Consider the following 23,292-nt stretch of genomic DNA (forward strand, 5'->3'; position numbering starts at 1 on the left):
TTAGACTAAAGTGGATACAAGAGAGATTTAGAACTATCTTCAATAATAATTGTATCTGCAATTTTTTTTATATAAATTAAGAATACAATTCAAGTTATATAATAATAATAATAATAATAAATATTAGTTAATTTAGACTTAATTAATAAAAATGTATAGCTCTTTTTAATTTGTTCATTTTTATTAAACAATTTAAGTTCATCACATGTAGGATATTTTCCTAAGTTGAATTTATCTCCTTTTAGCCCATCATTTGGGCACACTAATGTTTCCACCATTTTAAGACTCAAATTGCTCATAAAAAGATTAACTATCATTTTACCAAAGCTAAAAATAGACTCACTAGCAACCGTTGTGGATGAGATTGCAAAAATATCCTTAACAATAATTAAAAGGATTGGGCACTTAGTTTCACTCCTTTTCACCGCTCCAAGAAATTAAAAGTTTGGTTGGATCTTTTTACAATCTTATCGTCTAGAGATGACATATATTGAATAATATTATAGTATAATTACATTTTGATTTGATTTTAAAAAAAAATACGTTTCTTTAATTAAATTAATATTAAATCTATTCTTTTCCTTATAAGTATTATATATATATATATATATATTAATTTATAAATATTATTTCGGTATATCTCGATATATTAAAAATTTGAAATTCGATATTTTAGTATCGGTACCATACCTTACATTTTTTCAGTGTACTTAAAAATCGATATTTTCGATATATTACATTACGATATTTTCAATATACCTATAATATCGATAATTTTTTTATCCCTAGTTAATATCAGTAATAAATCATTCAAAAACTTCATTTCATCATGTTATCAGAGCAGTCAACAGCCACCACCACTACGCCTCCACCGTTGGTGCCGATCACCGTCCATCACCATCTACCTATCAAACTGACACAACAGAATTACTCTTCATGAAGGGCACATCTTATTGCTCTCCTCACCATACATGACCTACTAGGTTACATTGATGGTTTCCTGCAAAAAACCAACCCCATATGCTAGTGACTTTAATGTAGTGGATGTCATGCAATGGATCCTCCAAGATAACCTTCTTCTTGCGGCTGTTTTTGGTTTTATCACGGTAGAAATCTTTCCCCTCGTCTCGTCTTCTACATCATCATGCGAGACATGAAGTATCCTCACTTGCCTTTGTGCGAGTCGTTCGTGAACCTGTGTCAACCAGTTGAAGAGTGACCTATATCGGGCGAAGATTAAGGATCGCACCATCACCCAATATCTTCATTACATGAAAGTCAAAGCTGATGAATTGACTTTAATTGACGAACCTATGAGCATATATGATCTCACACTTTTTGTCATCAATGGATTGGACCCGGAATATGCCACAATCATTGGGTCGATCCATACCCGTGAGACCCCTTTAGATTATGAGGAGCTACTTGACCTCCTCTTTGCTCACGAGTAGACCCTTAAGATGTAGGAAAACTCCCAGCATTCTCTCATTTCCACAACCAATGTAGTCGCCTCTCATCGTAGCTCATCAAGTTCAAGACATATTTTCTATTGTGGTAGTTCCCACAACAATAACTCCAACCGCCACACACAAAATTAAGGCAGCAGTTCCAACTATGGGCATTCATACAACTCTAGATAGAAACGTAACATCAACAATTTTAGCCGTGAACTATAGTCAGGTATCCCTCCCCCAACTTATCGATCTTCTATTATACGTCAATTGTGTAATTCTATTGGTCACGCTGCTTCTACATGTCGTCGTGTACATGTCTCGACTAATTATGCTTCTCCGAATTCTTCATCGCCTGCAAGCCAATAGCTAGCAGATTCTGGCGCCTCACATAATTTGATCTCCAACCTCCACAACTTGTCGATTCACTTTGAATATGATAGTACAGTCTAATGAGGTCCATATTGCAGATGTTATAACTCTTCTTATTTCCCACACTGGTAAATTAATACTTAATTTTCTTGCACGTTCTTTTATCTTAGACGATGTCTTATGCGTGCCTTCGGCAAAACAAAATTTACTATTAGTTAGTAAATTCACTACAACTAATAATGTCTCTATGGAATTTTTTCCGTCTTATTATGTTATCAAGATCTAGCCACAAGGGCACAACTTGTTAAAAGTCTCTATCAAGGCGGTGTTTATTACTTGGTTCCACCAGTTCTTACTTCTTATCCCCCATAGTGTATGCCTTTGTTGAAATTCAGGCCTCATCATCCCATTGACATTCCCGACTTGACAATCCCTCTATGAATACTAGCAATTTAATTATTAATAATTTTGATTTATCAATTTTGAATAAGTTCGTGATGTCGGGCAAACACAATTGTGTGTCTTGTTAGTTGAGCAAATCTCATTATTTACCATTTCGTACTTTTTCATTTAATATTATGCATCCTCTATATTTTCTTTATGCTTATATTTGGGGTCCTGCTTCAATCACTTCTCGTGAATTCATTTAAAAGTTATTGTTGGGTTTATCCGTTAAATGCGAGGTCTCAAGTTGCCTCTATTTTTCCTCAGTTTCGTTTACTTAAAAAAACAGTTTGGGCATCCTATTAAAAAATTGTTTTCCGATAATGGTGACAAATTTTTTGCACTATAATCCTACTTGTTGACTTGTGGTATCTCTTGGCTTATCACTTTCTCTCACACTCCTCAATAAAATATGATGGTTGAACGTCGTAATCGACATGTATTAGAAGTCAGTCGTGCACTATTATATTTTTCTTCTCTACTGAGGTGTATTTGATCAATCATATGCCCACATCCTTGCTATCCAAAAAAAGTCATTTCAGTTGTTGTTTGGAAATGTACCGAATAATGTTAAGCTTCGTGTATTCGATTGTCTCTGTTTTCCATGGCTTTTCCCGTATCTTCCGAAGAAACTTAGATAGACATCAATTCCATTCGTATTCGTGGGGTACTCGACCACACAAAATTTCTACAAGTGCCTTGATATTTAGTCCGGTCGTCTTTATCTCTCTCGACATGTGTAGTGTATTGATGACTCTTTTTCTGTGTCCTCACGAACTAGTCAATACAGCCCACTGGTCCTTCTGAACAATCAGCTCCATTCACTCTATCGGTTTTACCTCCTCGATAATCAACTGGTATGGCTCCAGTCCCAGTTTTGTCAACCCCTACAAGTGATCTAGGTCTTATCTCATTTAAGTCAACTCTGATGTCTGTCCCTTCAGATGAGAACCAACGCACTCACCCTATGCGCATCATAGTCCCTAATAATATTCACAAACTTAAGCGCTTCTTCGCTGCCACCAAACATAACCCTCCTTCTGACATTGAGCCATCTATTGTTTTTTAGGCTCTTGCGATTCCACTATGGCGCTTAACTATGGCTGAGGAACTTACTGCTCTTTAGCGCTTTGGCACTTGGATCTAGTCCCCACCTCATGGTTGCAATATTATAGAAAGAAAATGGGTGTTTCGTATCAAACGTAAACTTGATGGTTCAATTGATAAATACAAGGCTCGCCTAGTTGCAAAAGGCTTCCAGTAGTGTCCTGCAGTTGATTTTTGTGAAACATTTAGCCTTGTGGTTAAACTTACAACAATCCACACTATTCTGAGACTTGCTCTTCAATATGATTGGCCTCTATGCCAACTCGATGTTAGTAATGCCTTCTTATATGGGACATTGAATGTTTTTGTATACATGCATCAACACCTTGGCTTCAAGGACCTACTACTCCTTCACATGTATGCCTTTTACGTCGTACAAAGACGGTCTTCGTTAGGCACCAAGAGCTGAGTTTGTCCTTATTATCCTTTGGCTTTCTTCAATCTAAGGTAGACTCTTATCTGTTCACGTTTTATAGAGATGATGCTTGCCTCTTTGTATTTGCCTATTTTGACGATCTTATTATTACCGATTCCTCTATTGAACTCATCACAACTGTAATAACTCATATGTTGAAATCCTTTTTGGTCAAAGATATTGGTCTTTTAACGTACTTCCTAGTTGTTAAAGTTGCTACGTTCTAGGAGGGTCTCTTCTCGTCTCAGCACAAATACACCTTGGACCTCTTATATCGCTTCAAGTTAGATAGTGCTAAACCTATTTCTACCATCATATCAACCAAAGAGACTATCATCTCTGCTTCATCTGATGCTACTGAATATCGCAGTTCTATTGACGATCTTCAGTAAATCACTCTTACTCGCCATCATATTACCTTCACGGTGAACAAGCTTGCTCAGCACATGGCCTCACCTCTCGCCTCGCATTGGGATGTTGTCAAAAGGATGTTCCCAAAGGCTACTCTACATCATGGGCTTCTTCTTTGTCGCTCATCCTCCCTCAATCTCACCGCCTTTTTTAACTCTAACTTTGGCGGTGACCTCATTGACAGGAAATTGACATCCGCATATGTTGTCTTTCTTGAGTCTAATCCTATATTGTGGCGGTCACGAAATTAACGTGGGGTTGCTTGCTCTTCCACCGAGGCTGAGTATAGGGCCTTGGCCACTACAGTTTCTAAAGTTTGTTGGCTTAATCATCTCTTTTCCGACCTTAGAATTCGTTCGTTTTCCATGCCGCGAATTTTGCGTGACAACATGGGTGCCACACGACTCGCCCTCAATTCGGTTCAGCACTCCCGCATGAAACACATTGCTATTAACCTTCACTTTGTTCGTGATCTTGCCTCCAAAGGTCACCTCACTATGTCATATGTCAATACTCAATATCAGTTAGCAAATTTGTTAACAAAGTCACTGGCTCGAGTTTGCTTTCAGAATCTCCGTTCAAAACTTTCCTTAGTTGACAACATGTCAGTTTTTTGGGGGCATATAAAGAATATATCAATTACATAATATATGTATAAGAAATAAATCAATAAAATAATATATTGATTTATTCAAATGATTTGTAATTTTTTTCATTATTTTAAATATTTGATTTATTCTTGTAATCCCTATATAAATGGTATGTTAATATCAATAATAAATCATCCAAAAATATCATTTCATCACGACGAATCAAATATGTAATGGGAGAATGTATTTTTCAAAATAGAACATTTTCCTAATTAATTGAGTACAAGAGATGAGCAAAACAGAATAAAATCAAAACGACAATACAAGACAAGTTTTAGCGTTGAAAGAACCTTTCTTCAAATTGAGAGTAAAAAACAACGGGGCCTGAACATGTCACTTAACAATTCACTCTCATCAATAAGGTTATAAGTAAGAGTTTACTCTAGATATAACCAAACTAGAGATCAATTGCATCAATATCACACAACAAACTTGACAAAGAACAGAAAGAGCAAGATCAACTAACCTTGTCAATTATGCAATTTTGGTTTCTCTTGGATTGACTTAGAAACTTTATAAAATATATCTTCACCGTTCAGAACGTAACCTTAGAAATAACCAACATGTTGTCAACGTTCGAAGTCGATCAAACGGTGCAAACTCCGACAAAAGAAAATCTTCTTCAACTGCTACCTTAAATCCCTGAATTTAATTTTGCTCTTCTCTCTCTTGTTGTTATGTAAAATCCACTGAAAACCTCAATAAAACATTTCACATTATATACTCTATAATTAAATAAAGCTTACACTAAGTTGGGTCTCTCACTAGGAGGATAAAACCCAACAATATGTTGGGTACAAGTTTAGTTGATATAAAATAGTCATGTATGCTCACTTATACTATTACTATAATTATATAGCAAACTTTTGAAAAAATAATCACGAAACCGGTACAACAATAAAATGAATAGTTAGACCTTCAATACTTTGCAACAATGGGTTTGGTTTGAGTTCAATAGTTTCTTCAACAAATTTGACCGACAATTCTCAACGAAATTATAACATACAATATTTAACAAGTTCTTTTTCTTTTTGAAAGCCGGTTTAGACCTTATCTTTTTATCACAAATAAGGTAAGTATTTTCCCTATTACACATAATCTTGACAATGGTTCTTAATTACTTCATCCAATTCATTACCCACTTTTGATTTGTGGCTCAATAAATGAGCACAAAAATACATTTGAGACCCTTATTGTGTTCAACGTACTCCTAAAATATTGATCAAGAAAATTAATAAATTATTATGATGAAATTGAAGAATCAAACAAAAATTCCACAAACCCAACATAGAGACAACCGCCATTAAGTTTATTATATATAGGATACCAATGCATACATAAGTTACAAATAAAAGTAGCTTATTACATATTTATTTGGAAAACAAGGACATTAATTAATTGTATAAAAATATACATAAACTCCAATAATAACAAAAACAATTTGTTGTTTTAAGAGTTTATGTATATAAACACACTTTTAGCCAATTTATTTCCAGTTCATTCATGTCATTTTTATTAAATTCTAAGCTGATCCAAACCAGATTCTCCAATCGCTCTAGAAAATAATTTGATAATATAATCCTTAACTGTGAATTCCTTGTATAAAGGATGATCGCCATCTAAAATTAGCTCTTTTATAGGACCATAAACTTTTGGAGGGTCCACAACACCATGGAAGAAACATGCGGTTGATATTCGTGGCCCGACATAGCTAGCCACTACCCTGTGATCTACACTCTTGAACTTGTCGTTGGATATAATCTATATTCAGAATCAAGTTAATTAAAGTTTAAGAACAACAGAAGATACATGCATGTTCATAACATGCTTGTTTATTCGTTAATTTGTTCAAACAAACCTGGAGAAGATCACCTATGTTGACTATGAGACCACCCGAAATGGGCTTAACAGCAATCCAACGTTCTTGGTGTAGAACCTGTAGGCCGCCAAGTTGGTCTTGGAGTAGAACTGTGAAAAATGTTGAATCAGTGTGCCTACTGGCTCCAAGAGTTAGATCTGGCTCTGGACAAGCTGGATAGTAATGACAAAGTATGGTTTGAGCTCTCGAGCAATCAAGCTCCCTCAAATGATTCTTTTTTAGTCCAAGAGCCTCCGCTAATAGCTCGAGCAGAGTCTCACCCAATGTTCGGATACATTTAATATAGTCCAACATCCGATCTCTAATCATTTATGAAAAAACAGAAAATTTAAAATAATAGTACCCTAATATTTATTCATTACAATTCTAAATAGATGTTATATTAACTTATATTTATAAACAAGATATATGATTGAGTTTAAATAAAGATGATGAGACTAATAAAAATGATGATGACCTGCATATTTCTGGAACTTCACTAAAATCATGATCTTCAGGAGTGACCCTAGCAATGGTCATGGTGTCCCTCCAATTTGCGGACCTTGACTTATACAAGTCAACGTTGCTTTCAAACCTCACCTTCTTCGAGCGATCACGGCTGTAAATCGCTTTCTTCGCCTCCACATCTTGCTCGTGGAAGGCTCGAACGCCGTCGATCATTCCTTCAAGAACGCAGCTTTGGATCCCGTGATTGATCACCTGAAAGAAGCCCCAAGTTTCGGACGCCTTACGGATTTGTCGCACAATCTCATCGCGTCCTTCACGATCGTTCTCAAAGATTGTCCGGAGATCCACTAGTGGGATCTCGGGACAATCTGACGATGTTGATTGCCAAGTGTCCAAATCATTTGCAATCTCGTCAGTTGGTCGGATGAAGATTTTTGGGAGTTGGGTTAGTGGTCCTGTGTCCACTAGCCCTTTCACGCCGGCTTTTGACTCATCGAAAGCCTTGAGCTCTTTTTCTCTATCATAATTATCCATTATTAATGGTTTAGTATTCAATTCTAATTTGTAACTTGTTAATTTTCCTATTATACAAGAAGATGCAGAATTGGGGAAATTAATGGCTGGCTATCTAAGTAAGGATTAATTTTTTTATTATGTATCTAAAGTTGAAGTCAAATGTGACTTATTTATTTATTGGGTTGTGGATCTTGATTGCAAATAATTAGGATATGACAAAAAAACAAGTCCCTAGAGGTTGGTTAAAGATTCAAATAAGAACTTAGGCTTAAATATAATGCATAACATTCATGGAAAATAATATCATGATTAAATAAAAAAAGTCATTTTCATTGGTAGTTGATAATAGTGATTCATTTATGTTTGTAACTGTTCTCGGCGAGAATATTTCATTCAAGGAACGTCGTCACAATAGATTTTTTTAATCATCTTTTCTATTAAAGATATTCCTAATCTTTCTCCTTACTCAATATCTTATAACAATTGCTTGAAATTATACATCCACCATGGTATAAATATCTAGCTAGTGAATGTCCATATATAAATTCACTTTGGTCTTTCACAGATGAACCATTTAAAAAAATGTCAATAAATATTAGGTTATCACTCTAAAAATTATTTGTGGATACCTCACCCAAATTTTGGAAAACATTTTCTGAGAAAATTTTATTTTTACAAAAAAAACACGTCTCAAATACGAAAAAAAAAAATAGGTTTGAGTTTTGTATTTTTGGGTTCAGGTCGAAATAAGGTCGACCCGTTTAACCCACTTAATAAACATCTTAAAATCGGGTGAATTTGAAATAACTCAAAATAGACCTGTCAACTTGTTACACCTTAGGGTTTTGTATTTTTCATTTCTACTCACTCATTTTCACTTACAAATTTGAAGCATTTCTTGTGTTTTAACTCGACATTTTTAATTCGCCATACCAAAAATTTGAAATTTTTTCTTCTCTTTTTGGAATTGATTCGTCGTTCGTGACTCTGTCTCCCTTCTTTCTTCTTGGATCTTGGAGCGTCTATTCACTGGGCAGTTATCGACCCATACCTAGCCATCTAAGTCGTTTGTAGCCGTTGGCGTCACTATGCATAGTCACGTTTACTTTTTCTGCTCAATTTGTAAATGGATTTGTGATTAAGTTAATTTATTTTTTTATGTCATTTTAATCTAAAACGGGAGATGTAATGGTAGACAATCAATTTTTACACTAGAATATATAATTTTTAAGAATCAAATAAATAATTGATTAGAAAACAATTTTGTAATAGTCAGAGTCCAAATTAATTAAAAATCAAACATTTTAAATAAAACCTAAATTACTTAAATAAATAAACCAGACATTTATTAAATATAAATATAAATATTGTGTTTTGGTTGTGACAGGATTAAAAAAATAATAAATAAATAAATAAAACATGTGGCACAAACGACACATATGACACGAAACGGTCCAGACTACACAAGTGAACGAGAAAGTTATAGGAGGAATTTACTAAGGAAAATGATAGAGAGCGTGAAAAAATTGATAGGAATATGTAGGGAAATGATGTGTCATCCCTCCATTTGATTGAAAATTTTAAAATTATCTCTCCTATTATATTTACAATCTAATGGAGGGATAACACATCATTTCTTTACATATTTTTGTCAATTCTTTCTCGCTCTCTGTCATTTCCCATTTATTAATTTCAAAATTAGAATCTTATGATTAAACCTTAGAAAATGGAAAAAAAGACGAGATTTAAAAAAGATTTTAAAAGGTAAAAGGGAAAAGAAAAAAGAAAAAGAGAGAGAATTGAGAGGAAGAATTAGAGAGAGAAGAATAAAGTCATTGAAAAATTTGTTGAGCATTTGAAGCTTATCGGTTTTTACTGTTTTTAGGTAATCTTCCAACTAAGGTCTTGAGTCGATTCTTAATCTGCCCAAAATCCGTCAAAGGTCTTAAAAAAGTTACTTGAGTCGTTTGTAAGTCTCGATTCTTGATATAATACAAATTCTCCACTCGATTTGATTTGGAAAGGCTTGAATTCTTAGTTACTTAAATTATGCACTATTCTTTGAATTGATTGCTTAAATATGCTCTAAATGTGATGTAGAAACTATATTCCTAGGTTAGAATTCTTCTTAAATAGTTTTCCCAATTTCAAAACTAAATTTAAAAAAACTTGGATCATCAGTTTTGGGTTCATGTCCGAAAGTGATGATCCTGAAAGGATCCTTATACGATTTGTAATGTATTTAAACCATTTAAATTAAACTGTAATTTTTGTTCTTCAAATTGACATTTCAAACAAAATTGAGAACAATCGGATTTCTTGAAAAACAGAACGGTTAGACTCTTTAGTTAAAATTGTGTTTTGGTTGTTGGGTTATATTCTTATATGTAAGCATTTGGTAAGATAAAAATTCGAATTCTAACCAAGAAATGTTAATTCATTTTTTTTTTTTTGATTGAGTTCTTGAAATTCTGGCGGACAACCAACAATATTCTACCTGGTTGAATGATGACTCCATATCAATGCAAGCAAAATCTAAATGGTATAAGGAAACTTTATGTGAAGTCTGCTTTTGATTTGAAGAAGTAAATCATGATTAGGGTTTTTGGGCATGAAGTTGATGTCGACCAAAGAAAAAGTGTTTCCTCATCACCCGACCGAAGAGTGAACCCGTTAATCGACACGACCCAATTCAAATTTGGAATACTTTTATATTTTAACACTTTCTACCCTCTCACAAAGCAAGTATGCGATTTCGGTTTTAATTTTTCTAGCTACGTTGGTCTAACATTGGCATCTTAAACACATGTTTATGGACAAAATGGACATTGGACAAAATGGACATTACCCTTCGTCTAAACTTGCATACTTAGAACTTAATTTAAAATTGTAATGTAATTCGTCATGTTTTGAAAAAAGCCAACGGTATTGAAGTAGAGACCGTCATTTTGGTATTGAAGTAGAGACCGTCATTTTGAGGCTGTAGGCTATAGCGCTAAGTCTCTTTCACACAAGTAACAAAACATCAACCCTAAATAATTTATAAAACAATTTTTTCCTAATTTCTTACTAAGAAAATTAGGTGACAACTCTTTTGAGACAAAATATTTTTAAGAATAAATTCGGACACACAACCCTTACCATTTGGTTCCTCGTCAATGAGGCTAAATCGTGTCACAAGTCGATTTCTCAGAATGAGATGAGTACAGTGATATCAATTATAAACATATTAAGTTGACGTGAGATATTTTGACATAAATTACTAAAAATATCAAATTAGTATTAGTTTCGCTCAACCGTCAACATACCAATTCGAACTTGTCCTGGGTTGTCGCCCTAAAAAATGACTCCTTTTTGTAAAATTCATACTCATGAAAATTACATATGCCATGAAAAATATAATCCAATAGTTACAAATTCAAACAAAATGATATTACAAAATACAAGTTATTTGAGTTTGATCATCACTTCCAACACTCTTATAGAATAGTAATATAAGTTTTTGTGATATTTTCTCCTCTTCTAATTGATTATTTTAGAGTTTATTTGCAAGATATTAGTCCCTCCCTTAGCCTACCACCCAATTCACTCCTTTATTTTTCTCTCGAATTTCGCAAAACGTTATAGAATGAAGGTAATGAAAAAAGTTTATACAATATAATACAAATGAGAATAGTTTAAATCTAATAACAAACACATTACCAAATCTAAGTATCCAAAGTGTTACCAAACACATACACCTGAAACACAACTAAGTTAACATTTAATAAACAATAATAAAAATATAATATATAATGTTCACAATGAACCAAAATACACACAAATTAACAAGCTCAAATTTTATTTTTAAAAAAATAATTAGTTTACTGATCACATCCACTGATATTTTTAGGAGACCTACATCTGGTAATAATAATAATAATAATAGATTCATGATGTGTTGTTACAACCTATCAATGAACGGCCTGCTAACAATTTTATCTTAATCTATTTTTAAAATGAAAAAATAGATATTCAATAATAATAATAGTAATTATATATTATTCAAGTTATCATTTTGTTTTTCTTGAGATGAATAGTCTTATTTCATTGGGTGTTGCATAATTCTGAGGCGGTGATATTTGTTTGGTCAAATAATAGCGACAATGAAACAAAATAACAACTGGGTCCACAAATACAATTCAATGAATTGACTCTACGAAAATGCAGAATATTTTCTTTTAACCCTCAAGTTGTTTTATGTTGTCTATTTATTACTGTAACGTTTCCTTCAAAGTACTCTTAAATTTAAAAAGATCTTATCTATATAAATGAAAATTTTCACATTTTATATAAATATATATAACATGATTGAAGATTAATAATATTTATTTTTTAGATATCATTTCATTTAATTAGATAAAAAATATATAAATAAATTTGATTAAAAATAAAAGTTGGGTTATTTGAAAACAACGTTTATAAATGAATAGCTTAAAAATAAATAAATCAATTTGATTAAAAATAAAAAAAAAAGTTGAATTATTTAAAAACAACATTTACAAAAGAAAAAATGTTAGTCACTGATCACTGATCGATATTGGCTCATCCAAATTTAATTTAATTTAGACACTTATTATTTTTAAACGGACTCGTAACTTAGTATTAGAGTACAGTAATTTTGACAAGATCTTTGTGCCGATATTCTCTCCACAAAAAGAAATTGAAGGATAAACAAAAGATTTCATAAACCTAGATAAAGATAACCAACATTTTATTTTATTATATATAGGATATCAATGCAAACCTAAGTTACATAGAATATAGCTTATTACATGATATTTATTGTAAAAAAGTACATTAATTTATTGTATAAAAATATGCATAAACTTCAATAATAACAAAAACAATTTGTTATTTTAAGAGTTGATGTATATAAGTACACTTTTAGCCTATTTATTTCCAACACTTTCATTTATCAAGATATATAGTTGGTCTTTATTACATTCTAAACTTATTCAAGCCAGATTCTCCATTCGCTTTAGAAAAGAAATTGATAAAATAATCCTTAATAGTGAATTCCTTGTATAAAGGAAAATCTCCATTAGATATTGCCTCTTTTATAGGACCATAAACCTTTGCACTATCCACAACACCATTAAAAAAGCAAGCAATTGATATTCGTGGTCCGACATAGCTAGCCACCACCCTGTGATCTACACTCTTGAACTTGTCGTTGGATAAAATCTATAATCCGAATCAAATTAACTAAAGTTAACAATAGAAGATAAAATCTTCATAATATTCATTAATTTTGATCAAACAAACCTGGAGAAGATCGCCTATGTTGACTATGAGACCATCCGAAACGGGCATTACATCGATCCAACGATCTTGGTGCAGAACCTGTAGGCCGCCAAGTTTGTCTTGGAGTAGAACTGTGAAGAATGATGGATCGGTGTGCCTACTAGCTCCGAGTGTTAGATTTGGCTCTGGACAGGCTGGATAGTAATGACAAAATATGGTTTGAGCTCTTGTGCAATCAAGCTCCCTCAAATGATCCTTTTTTAGCCCGAGTGCCTCCCCTAATAGCTCGAGTAGAGTCTCACCAAATCTTCGGGTGCATTTAATATAATCCAACATCCGGTCTCTAAATTGATGCAAAAATCAGAAATATGTAAAATAATAGTACTCTAATATTTATTTGTTACATTTATAAAAAGATGTTATATTAACTTATATCACGTATAAACAAGATATTTGTGAATCATACAAGTTTATTTGAATACTCCTATATGTCACTTGAACTTGTTACTCCTAATATATATTCTAACAAAAATAAAGGTTGTCACGACATTTCTATTGAGGGCCTAAATATTCTAGGAGGGATAATTATATTTTTATTGATTGTTAATATTAACTAGAAATAAAATCAATATAAATGGAATTTTTATTTTAAATTATGAATACCTGCATATTTCTGGAACTTCACTAAGATCATGATCTTCATGATTCTCCATACCAATGCTCATGGAGTCCCTCCAATTTACGAACCGTGTCTTGTTGTAGTCAATGTTGCATTCAAACCTCACCTTCTTGAAGTGATCATGAGTGTAAATCGCTTTCTTCGCCTCCACATCATCCTCGTGGAAGGCTCGTACACCGTCTATCATTCCTTCAAGAACACAACTTTGGATCCCGTGATTGATCACTTGAAAGAATCCCCAACTTTCCGACGCCTTTCGGATTTGTCGCACAATCTCATCGCGTCCTTCACCATCATTCTCAAAGATTACCCGAAGATCCACCAGTGGGATCTCCGGACAATCTGATGATGTTTGTTGCCAAGTGTCCAAATCCTTGGCTATCTCGTCGTGTGGTCGGACGAAGATTTTAGGGAGTTTGGTTAGTGTTCCCGTGTCCACTAACCCTTTCACGCCTGCTTTGGACTCGTCGAAAGCCTTGAGATCTTTTTCTCTTTGGTAATCCATTATGAGTTATAATTATATTCTTGTAGTAACTCTCTTTTTATACAAAAAGATGTAGACTTGGGGGTAAATTAATGGGTAACTCGGGTAAGGGTATTTTATAATGTATAGTCAAATGTGACTTATTTATTTATTCATTGGAATGTGGATAAAAAAATTGTGACACAATTATTTCTGATCAGTTTAATTTGTAGTTTGTTTAAAATTATTATTTTAATATCTTATAGTTACTTAATTATTATATTACTAAAGAATTCGTCATCATTATTATCATCTTTTTCTTTAGACAGGGATTGGGGAGTTTTGAGGCGGTGGTAGTTATTTGGGTCAAATAAATTATAATAATTAACTGTTTTAAAATAAAAAATTAAATCTTATAAAGTAGTGAAGGACATAATTTAATAAATTTGACCCTAAAAAATTGTATGCTATTTACAGTCATTATCTTAAAATATATTTAGAATTCAAACCAAGATTTTAAAATACAATTACTAAACAAATTTACTTTTATTTTTTTAGCCTATTTTATTCTTAGAGATAGTGTTCAAGTTGAACTTTTCTTTTGGTTGCTTTTATTTATTTTTAATTGGAGTTCATTACTGAAAAAAAAAAAAGTAACATGATTCTCCTCCACGACTATAACTCTCAAATAAGAATTACCCATATTTAAAATTTTATTATTGAGAATGATATTTAATTTTAAATTTTTTTTTCAAACTTAAGCTATTTTCTTGATAAGGTCTTATAATTTATATTTTTTAAACATGAAATAAATCTACCATCAATTCATTCTTAATTCACAAAAAAGACTTGAACTCCATTTATTTCTTTTAATTAACTTAAAAACAATATTCTCCAGTTCTTCCATCCACATAAGTAATTTAAATTTGGTTGGCACAATAAAATCATCATTCTTCTTTATCAAACAAACTTTAAAATCAAAATTCACTTAATGCACCTGATTTCTCATAACGCTAATTTACATTTTGAAAAATCAAACTAAATATGCTGGACACCAAAACTAAACCGAGGCTTAAAAACTCTTAATACATAGTCTTTCGTTTTCCTGTCGATGTTTAACTATATTCCATTTTACCATATGAAAAAATGTTGTTTATAATAAAGATTCGTTATAAATTTATTCATATGCATTAACTGTCACACTCCTGGAATCCAGAATAAGATCATAATCTCTACCACCAATTCATTATTTTCATTTTACAAATAGAGTTTGAAGGATCAAACAAACAAAAAAAAAGTTTCCAACATAAACAACCAACATTTTATTTTGGTATAAGGTACTAATGCAATCATCATTTGCATAGAAATGTACTCTGTTACATATTTATTTGCACTATTAAGGAGTGAATTGTGAGGCACACAATATATATTAACATAACATTTAACCAATTACTAGACTATATTATTTTTGTTAATGAAAATACAAAATTATTATATTTTTTCCGCTTAAGTTAATTACCTCAAGACTATGGGTGACACTGCTTATATACATTAACCTTTTTCAAATGTGCATGCAAAAATATACATATTATAAACTCCTAAATAACAAATATATCTGCTAATTTGGTGTTTTTGTTATTCATGAGCATATTATTCAATTTAGTTTTAATATGATATTAATTTATCAAGATATATAGCATGCATATTAGCGTATGACATTGTTATAAGCGATCCAAACCAGATTCTTCAAATCCTTTCCAAAATATATGTATAAAGAAGATCTCATTCTGATATCAATTCTACAATTGAACCATACACTCCTGCCCTTGCATTGTCCTCAACACCATTGGAGAAGCAACCAATTGATATTGTGGCCTGTAACAATTAGTTACTAGCAGGTGATTTACACTCTTGAACTTGTCATATTCTTTCAAACCAACGATTATCCGATATTTTTCTTAATTAATTTATTACATTCGTAAAAGTAAAATTCTCTACTTTTTACATTTTTTTCAATTATTTCATACTTAACATATTTTTTAAGACATTCAAACTGCATTAATTAGTTTTTAAATACTCTCAAAAAAAAAATCTCAATTTAAAACATAAATACGTTCAAATTGATAAATCATGCATAATATTATGTCATTTTGAAGTTTTAATAAAATAATATCAAATTTATCTATATTTGATTATTTTCAAATCTTTCTTTAGTTTTTAAGTCACCAAACCAGATTCAAAAATTAAAAGACGTATATCTAAAAAAAATACTTAATTTTAAAAAAATACGTCCAAAACGTTTATAAATATCATTTTATTTATAAACGTGAAAAATTAATTAAGAAAAAAGAAAAATGTTATATTAGAATAACAATACCTACGTTTTGTCATTTTGTGAAAGACTTGTAATTAAGACTAAAATTGTAATATTCGAGCTCATATGACATAATTTATAGTTCGAACTCTAGTGAAAACGATTCAAAATAGAGTCTCAAATAGTAATTGGGCAAAATATTTAGTATAAAAAATATAATTAAATTAAATAAAACTTTTATAGAGTAAAACAAAGATTAGAAAATTGAATTTTTAACATATTTTGGAAATCATAATATTGACACAAAAATTGACTAACATTTTTATTATGTTTTTTTAATATGTGATAGAGTATAAATAAGAGGTGTTTAAACTAACAACAAAAACACGGGCATCGATATTGCATATTGCTATCAAACACAAGAAATATAACGAGATTAATCATTAAAAAAAACAATAATAATATAAACTAAAATATTCACCAACAAATATATAAACATAAAAAAAAAATAGTGTTTCCAAACACAAAAATCTCAAAAAAAATCAGTAAGTAAATATATCATTGTAATAATACATAACACTTATGTAACAAATATATCAGTAAATAACACGACTAACTAAACTACTTAAGAATAAATTTTTTCTTAATGTTTTTTTCAAAATTAAAAAGATAGATCTTCTACTTCAAAATAATATTAATAGCAATTCAATTTTTTTTTTGACTTGAGGCTGTTAGTCTTCTTTTTATTTAATTAGGGTTGTAGAATTCTGAAAGGGAATAAAGATAAATTTAGGACGGTGGTCGTTGGAGTGATATTTCAAATTTAGTACTCTCCTAATATTTTGTCATTTATAGAACTCTTTTTCCTTGTTTAATTATATTTAAAACTCCCTCTAACGTATGTTATTTATTTAACATTATATTGATTTTTATTTATTTATTTAACTTCTTCTTCATCGTCTTCTTCATGATCAACGTCTCTTAAAAAGTACTATTGTCTTCAACAATTTTGATGGCGCCCACCTTCTCTTTTCCCATCTTCTTCTCCTTCTCTCTCCTCCTCTTATCCGTTCTGCATTCTACAACCCATGCTCAATCATTCCCGTCGATGCAAGTTTTATTTCCGTCGATTTGTTTAAAAAGAGGATCCATTTCCGTAAATATTTGGCCATTAAGAAGGGGGGTTTCCGCCTTGATTCCCTTTGAACTTCCCAGATCTAGACTGCCGTCAAAATACCTTTTATTGGTACTGTTTATTTCACTCTTTTGAACATCAGTCTCTATGAGGTTAATGTCTCTTCTTCAAGTGTTCAACCTGGGGATACTGGACTTGTTTTTGATTGTTTCTGGGGCTAGGACATCTCTTACCATGGATTGGGGATACAGATATGTTTCCGTCATAGTTATCACAGATAATGGAACTGCCTCTGTCCAGGTTGATCATACCATCTAGATTCTTTGTCACTTTCTTTTAGTTGATTCGATTAGAGTAAGGTCAGTCGTGGTCGTTGGTTGTCGAATTGCACGAAGAAAATAAATAAACCAAGATTTTAGGTTAGAATAATACAAAAATAAATAAAAATCAATATAATGTTAAATAAATAACGGTAGAGGGAGTTTTAAATATAATTAAACAAAGGAAGAAGAGTTCTATAAATTGACAAAATATTATAAGAGTATTGAATTTGAAAAATCACTCCAACTAAAGTCTTAAATTTATCATTATTCTCAATTCTAAAATGGTGATACTTGTTTAGGTCAAATAATAACTGCATGCATTGGAATGGTGATACTTCTTTAGGTCAAATAATAACTGCATGCATTGAAACAAAATAACAGCTTAGTACAAGTACAATTGATGAATGATTTGATCCTATTAAATGCTATACATTTATTTATAAGAAAGTTATTATAATCCTAGGCAGGATATTTTCTTTTAACCCTAAGTTGTGGTATGTTGTCTATTTATTTTTTTTGTAACTGAGTTTCCTTCAAATTCTTTATTTAAAAATATTTTATCTTTATAAATGATTTTTTTCACATTATACAATAAAAGAAACTAGATCCAAGGACCAAAAGTGAGTATTTAATTGAACATGTGGAAAATAAAAGGGATATATATATATATATATATATATATATATATATATATATATATATATATATATATATATATATATATATATTATATTATATTATTGTCATCTCATATTACTATCAAATTGTGGAATAGAAAATGCAAAATTTATTAAAATTGACTTGATTATTGAGGGATTAATTACGAAAAAAAATTTGAAAATGATTATTTACATCTCCTCTTCTAGCCTAGCGGCAACAAGAGGTGAATATCTCAACCTCCCTAAGATCCTGTGTTCTAAAAAAATGATCTTTTAAAAAATTTATCTTATGAGGAGGATCTGTTGTCCCATTGAATGGACCAAAGGCTGAGGAATCATTTAGAGCTAGTGTATTTTTAAAATTTATGTGGGATTCACATATATAGTTTATGTAGATTTTTTTATACTTTTAAAAGATGACTCACCTTTTGGCCCATCGAAAGGGACAACATATCCTCTCCATTTTAAAACAAAAAAAAAAATACTAAGCAACATTGAGAGACATAAGGCAAGATTTGTTGCTAAAAGATTTATTTAAAGAGAAGAAGTTGATTATACAAAGATTTTTTTCATATATCTAAGAAAGATTCACATCAAATAGTTAAGAAATTAGTAGCTCATTTTGATGTACATCAAATAGATGTGAGACACAACATTCCTAAAATGGTGCTATATATAGAGGAAACGTTTACATCAAACAACCTAAATGATTCTTCCATAATAAAGACGAGCATTTGGTATTCAAGCTTAACAAATTCCTATACAAATTAAAACAATCTTTCATCAATGATATTTGAAATGTCATGATGTAATTAGTACTTTATTTGATTTTGAAAAAAATATCATTGATCGATCGATATATATATATATATCGATATATATATATATATATATAAAAGAAGATTAGTGCGAGGATAGTTTGTTTTCTATTTATATTATTTGAATGAAATGTTACTTGTAAATAATGATAGGGTGTTTTTATATATATATAATCTGAAATAATTGTTCTCAAATAATTTTATATGAAAAATATGAGTAAGGCATCTTTATATCATTGACATTAAGATCAATAAAGATAGATCTTGAAACATCTTGAGTTTTCCTAAAAATATGCCTATATCAATAAAATTTTAGAGAGATTTAGATGAAAATTATTACAAAGTATAACACCATTATGAAATATGTTTCAGTTCAATTTGGACCAATGTCCAAAGAATCATCTTTAATGGTAATAAATACAAAAATATTTTGTATGCTTCATTTTTTTAAATGATAATATATATTGAGAAGATATCTCATTAATCCAGATAAAGATATGGGAAAACGGTAAAGAGATACGGCCTTTAAGAGATTAAAGCTGGATTTATTTCCTAAAAACATTTACATGGTATATTAAGGAGGTTTTTAGGCTTAGAGTTGCAACCTTATTAATAAATCATTGAGATTTTTCTACAACTGAGTGTTTTTATGACAAGTTATAATAAAATCGAAATAATTAAACATATGGACATAAATATTTTAAAGATTGCATTAAATAAAAGAAAGTGTTCATTGAACACATTAATAATAGTTGATCGTTTGACTAAGAACATTGACAATTTAAGAATGGTAAGAATTATGAAGTTTGAACGAGACTTTGAAATAATTTTATGTACATTTATAAGTTATATAAAACTCTTACTATATATCAAAATTTCATTATTTATAAACTTAATGAATAAACTATATATTTATTCTATGTCCAAAGTTAATAATTTTTTTTCAAATAAATATGTTTGTATGTGCAAAAATAATATGAAAATATCAAATTATAATAAGAGTTTGTATTGAATACAAAGGAGAAACACTAAGGTTCATAGTGATCAAATCGATGTATAAACAATAATTAGAGGTAAGTCCTTAATCCAATCATTCTCCCGCTATTTGATTTAATATTCATTAAATTAATTTTTATTTGAAATATTTCTGAAAAAAATATTTTAGAAAATCTTAAAACAACATATTTCATCACAATAACAATAAGTAGCTAGCAACTATCTCCCTAAATATAACTATTGTCACTAACAAATTAACATGGTTATAATTTATTTATTTTAAACATTATTAAAATCTACCACTAACTCATACATATAATTAGTCCTCTAAAAGACTTCAAGTCCATGTCTTTCTTTTAATTAACTTTAAAACATCTCAACAATTATTTCCCTAACTTAAGACATTTTTTCGATTTAAGTAAACCTTTAGTACACATTTGTTATACATTTTTCATTCATTTTAATGCAACATTGATTATGCACACCCCGCATTTTTTCAGTCACTCCAATTTATATTTTGAACATCAAACTAAACATGCATGCTGGACAAAACCAAAACAAAAGCTTAAAAATTCTATACATATGATTTATGCATAGAAATAAGATTCCTCGTAAATTTATAATGATTCCTCGTAAATTTATGCATATGCATTGTCACACTCTTTGGGAACCTAAATAAGATCACAATCTCTCGACAAATTCATTATTTTCATTTTACAAACAGAGTTTGAAGGATCAAACAAAAGAAGTTAGATTTAATATAACCAACCATCATTTTATTTTAGTATAGGATATATGATATATCTAATGCAACCATCATTTTGCATAGAAATAGCTTATTACATATTTATTTGCACAAAAGGAACTCATATAACCTTTTCAAATGTGCATGCCAAAATATATATAAACTCCTAAGTAACTAATATATATGCTAAATTAATTTGTTGTATTATTTGTTCATTTATATATAAGAGCAATTTATTTTATTTATTTCCAATATGATCATTTATCATGACATCGTTATTACATTCTAAATAGATCCAAAACAGATTCTTCTATCGTTTTAGAAAATTACTTGAGAAAATAATCATTTTTCGTAAATTTTCTATATAATGTGTTATTTATTTTCTTTTTATCTCAGTATCAAAAACAGAATATGAGAAAACTCTATTAAATATAATCTTGTTTTTGAAATACATTAAACCTTATAAACCAAAATGAAAACTAATTAAGAGACTAATTATATATAATGACCTAATTAAACAAATATGGAATAAAGAACATAAATCTACAGGACTATATTATAGACCCATTTGCTTAGGAAACCTCTTCACTTAAATTTGAAAAATAATGTTAAAATATATTATATAATGTTAATTTTTACATTAATAATATAATAAACATTATCGTTAATTTTTGTTGTTATTAATCTCTTTTATATTAATGAATGAAAGAATGTTTTATAAATATTTTTAAAATTTTAATATACGATCTCGACAAACTTCTGGGTTATGGGTTATGGGTTATATTTTATTAGATAAGATTTTCAAACATTCTTATCTAGAAAATATTTCACCATTAAGAAGACAGTCAACTTTTGTTTTTCTTGGGATGGATAGTCTTCTTTTTGTTTCATTGGTGTTGCAGAATTCTGAGGCGGTGATATTAATTTGTTTGGTCAAATCATAACAGCATTGAAACAAAATACAATTCTCAATGATTTGACCAAATTACATTTATTTATTTATAAGAAAGTTATTATGCTACTAGCCTAGGCTAGGCTGCTAACATTGTTTGGAAACTCTCAACTGAGTTGTAATTGAGCTGGATTTGAATTGATTTATTTTATTGTTTATTTGAAAAAAAAATTATTTTAAATATTTTACTATGATATTAATTTGATAGAATAATATTTTAAAATATACTTTAATTATTATATTAATAAATTTAATAGAATTTATTCGATCAAATATTACAGGCCAACTAAGTTTTATTTGAGTCGTCTAAATCTTCTTTTAACTCTTGAGTTAAGTTGTCAATTTATTATTGTGAAAGGGTTTTCTGTAAAATTTTTATTTAAAAATATCTATCTATATAAATGATTTTTATTTTATTTTATAAATAAATACATATATAACATAACTGAAGATTTATAATATTTATTTTTTGATATTATTTCACTTATTTAAATTTAAAACAAATCAAATTGGAAAGAAAAAGTTGAATTATTTAAAAACAACCATTAAAAGAAAGAATAAAAGTTAGGAACTCCTAATTGATCACAAATTACATTTACTGATCATCCAAATTTAATTTACTTTTACTACTTTTTTTATTACTTTTCTCCGTTTTTTATTTACTTTTTATTATTATTTCCTCCATTTTACAAGTTAAATAATTATGACAAGAAAACTCATTCATGTCTAATGAATAGCCCTTTCATGATACCCTCAATTCCCCTAACATTTCAAATAAACATAAAATAAAACAACAATTCATTACTATTATTATTATTATTATTATATAGAGTTTTGTTCCCCCATATCCATATTCATGAATCATGACATGCATCATGGCTTATTTAGTAACTCATGAACGGTTGATTTGATAATAACTCAAATTAATTAGTTAGCTAGAGCAAAAATTGTAGATTATGTAAAACTACCCTTAGAAGGAGAAGGAGAAAAATAAACAAAGTGTTTTAATACCTATTAATTAATTAAGTAATAATAAAATATTATTTAGTTTTGATTCTTGACTGTCTCGTCTCTGTGATTTTTAATTAGATGGTATTAACCGTTTTTAAAAAAAATAAAAATAAATTATCATTACTAAAGAAATTATATAATCGAAGGATGCAATAATAATATTGATAAGCAATAAATAATACATTTTTCAGTTTCATCTTTCACTTCAAACTTTAACAT

The 23,292-nt window shown here is 29.8% G+C and overlaps 2 protein-coding genes across 2 annotated transcripts; both read right to left on the reverse strand.

Moving 5' to 3' along the window:
* Positions 1-6,144: 6,144 nt before the first annotated feature.
* On the reverse strand, positions 6,145-7,775 carry LOC124939987 (1-aminocyclopropane-1-carboxylate oxidase homolog 1-like). Its single transcript, XM_047480456.1, has 3 exons — positions 7,187-7,775; positions 6,709-7,030; positions 6,145-6,611 (listed from the first exon to the last, which is right to left on the reverse strand). The coding sequence occupies exons 1-3, from the start codon at positions 7,708-7,710 to the stop codon at positions 6,366-6,368; spliced, it is 1,092 nt and encodes a 363-aa protein (XP_047336412.1). The 5' UTR covers positions 7,711-7,775; the 3' UTR covers positions 6,145-6,365.
* A 4,865-nt stretch (positions 7,776-12,640) lies between these two features.
* LOC124939395 (1-aminocyclopropane-1-carboxylate oxidase homolog 11-like) lies at positions 12,641-14,162 on the reverse strand. Its single transcript, XM_047479874.1, has 3 exons — positions 13,642-14,162; positions 13,000-13,321; positions 12,641-12,918 (listed from the first exon to the last, which is right to left on the reverse strand). The coding sequence occupies exons 1-3, from the start codon at positions 14,160-14,162 to the stop codon at positions 12,673-12,675; spliced, it is 1,089 nt and encodes a 362-aa protein (XP_047335830.1). The 3' UTR covers positions 12,641-12,672.
* Between the last annotated feature and the right edge of the window lie 9,130 nt (positions 14,163-23,292).

The sequence above is a fragment of the Impatiens glandulifera genome, chromosome 5 (genome assembly GCF_907164915.1).
Source record: "Impatiens glandulifera chromosome 5, dImpGla2.1, whole genome shotgun sequence".
Lineage (NCBI taxonomy): Eukaryota > Viridiplantae > Streptophyta > Magnoliopsida > Ericales > Balsaminaceae > Impatiens > Impatiens glandulifera.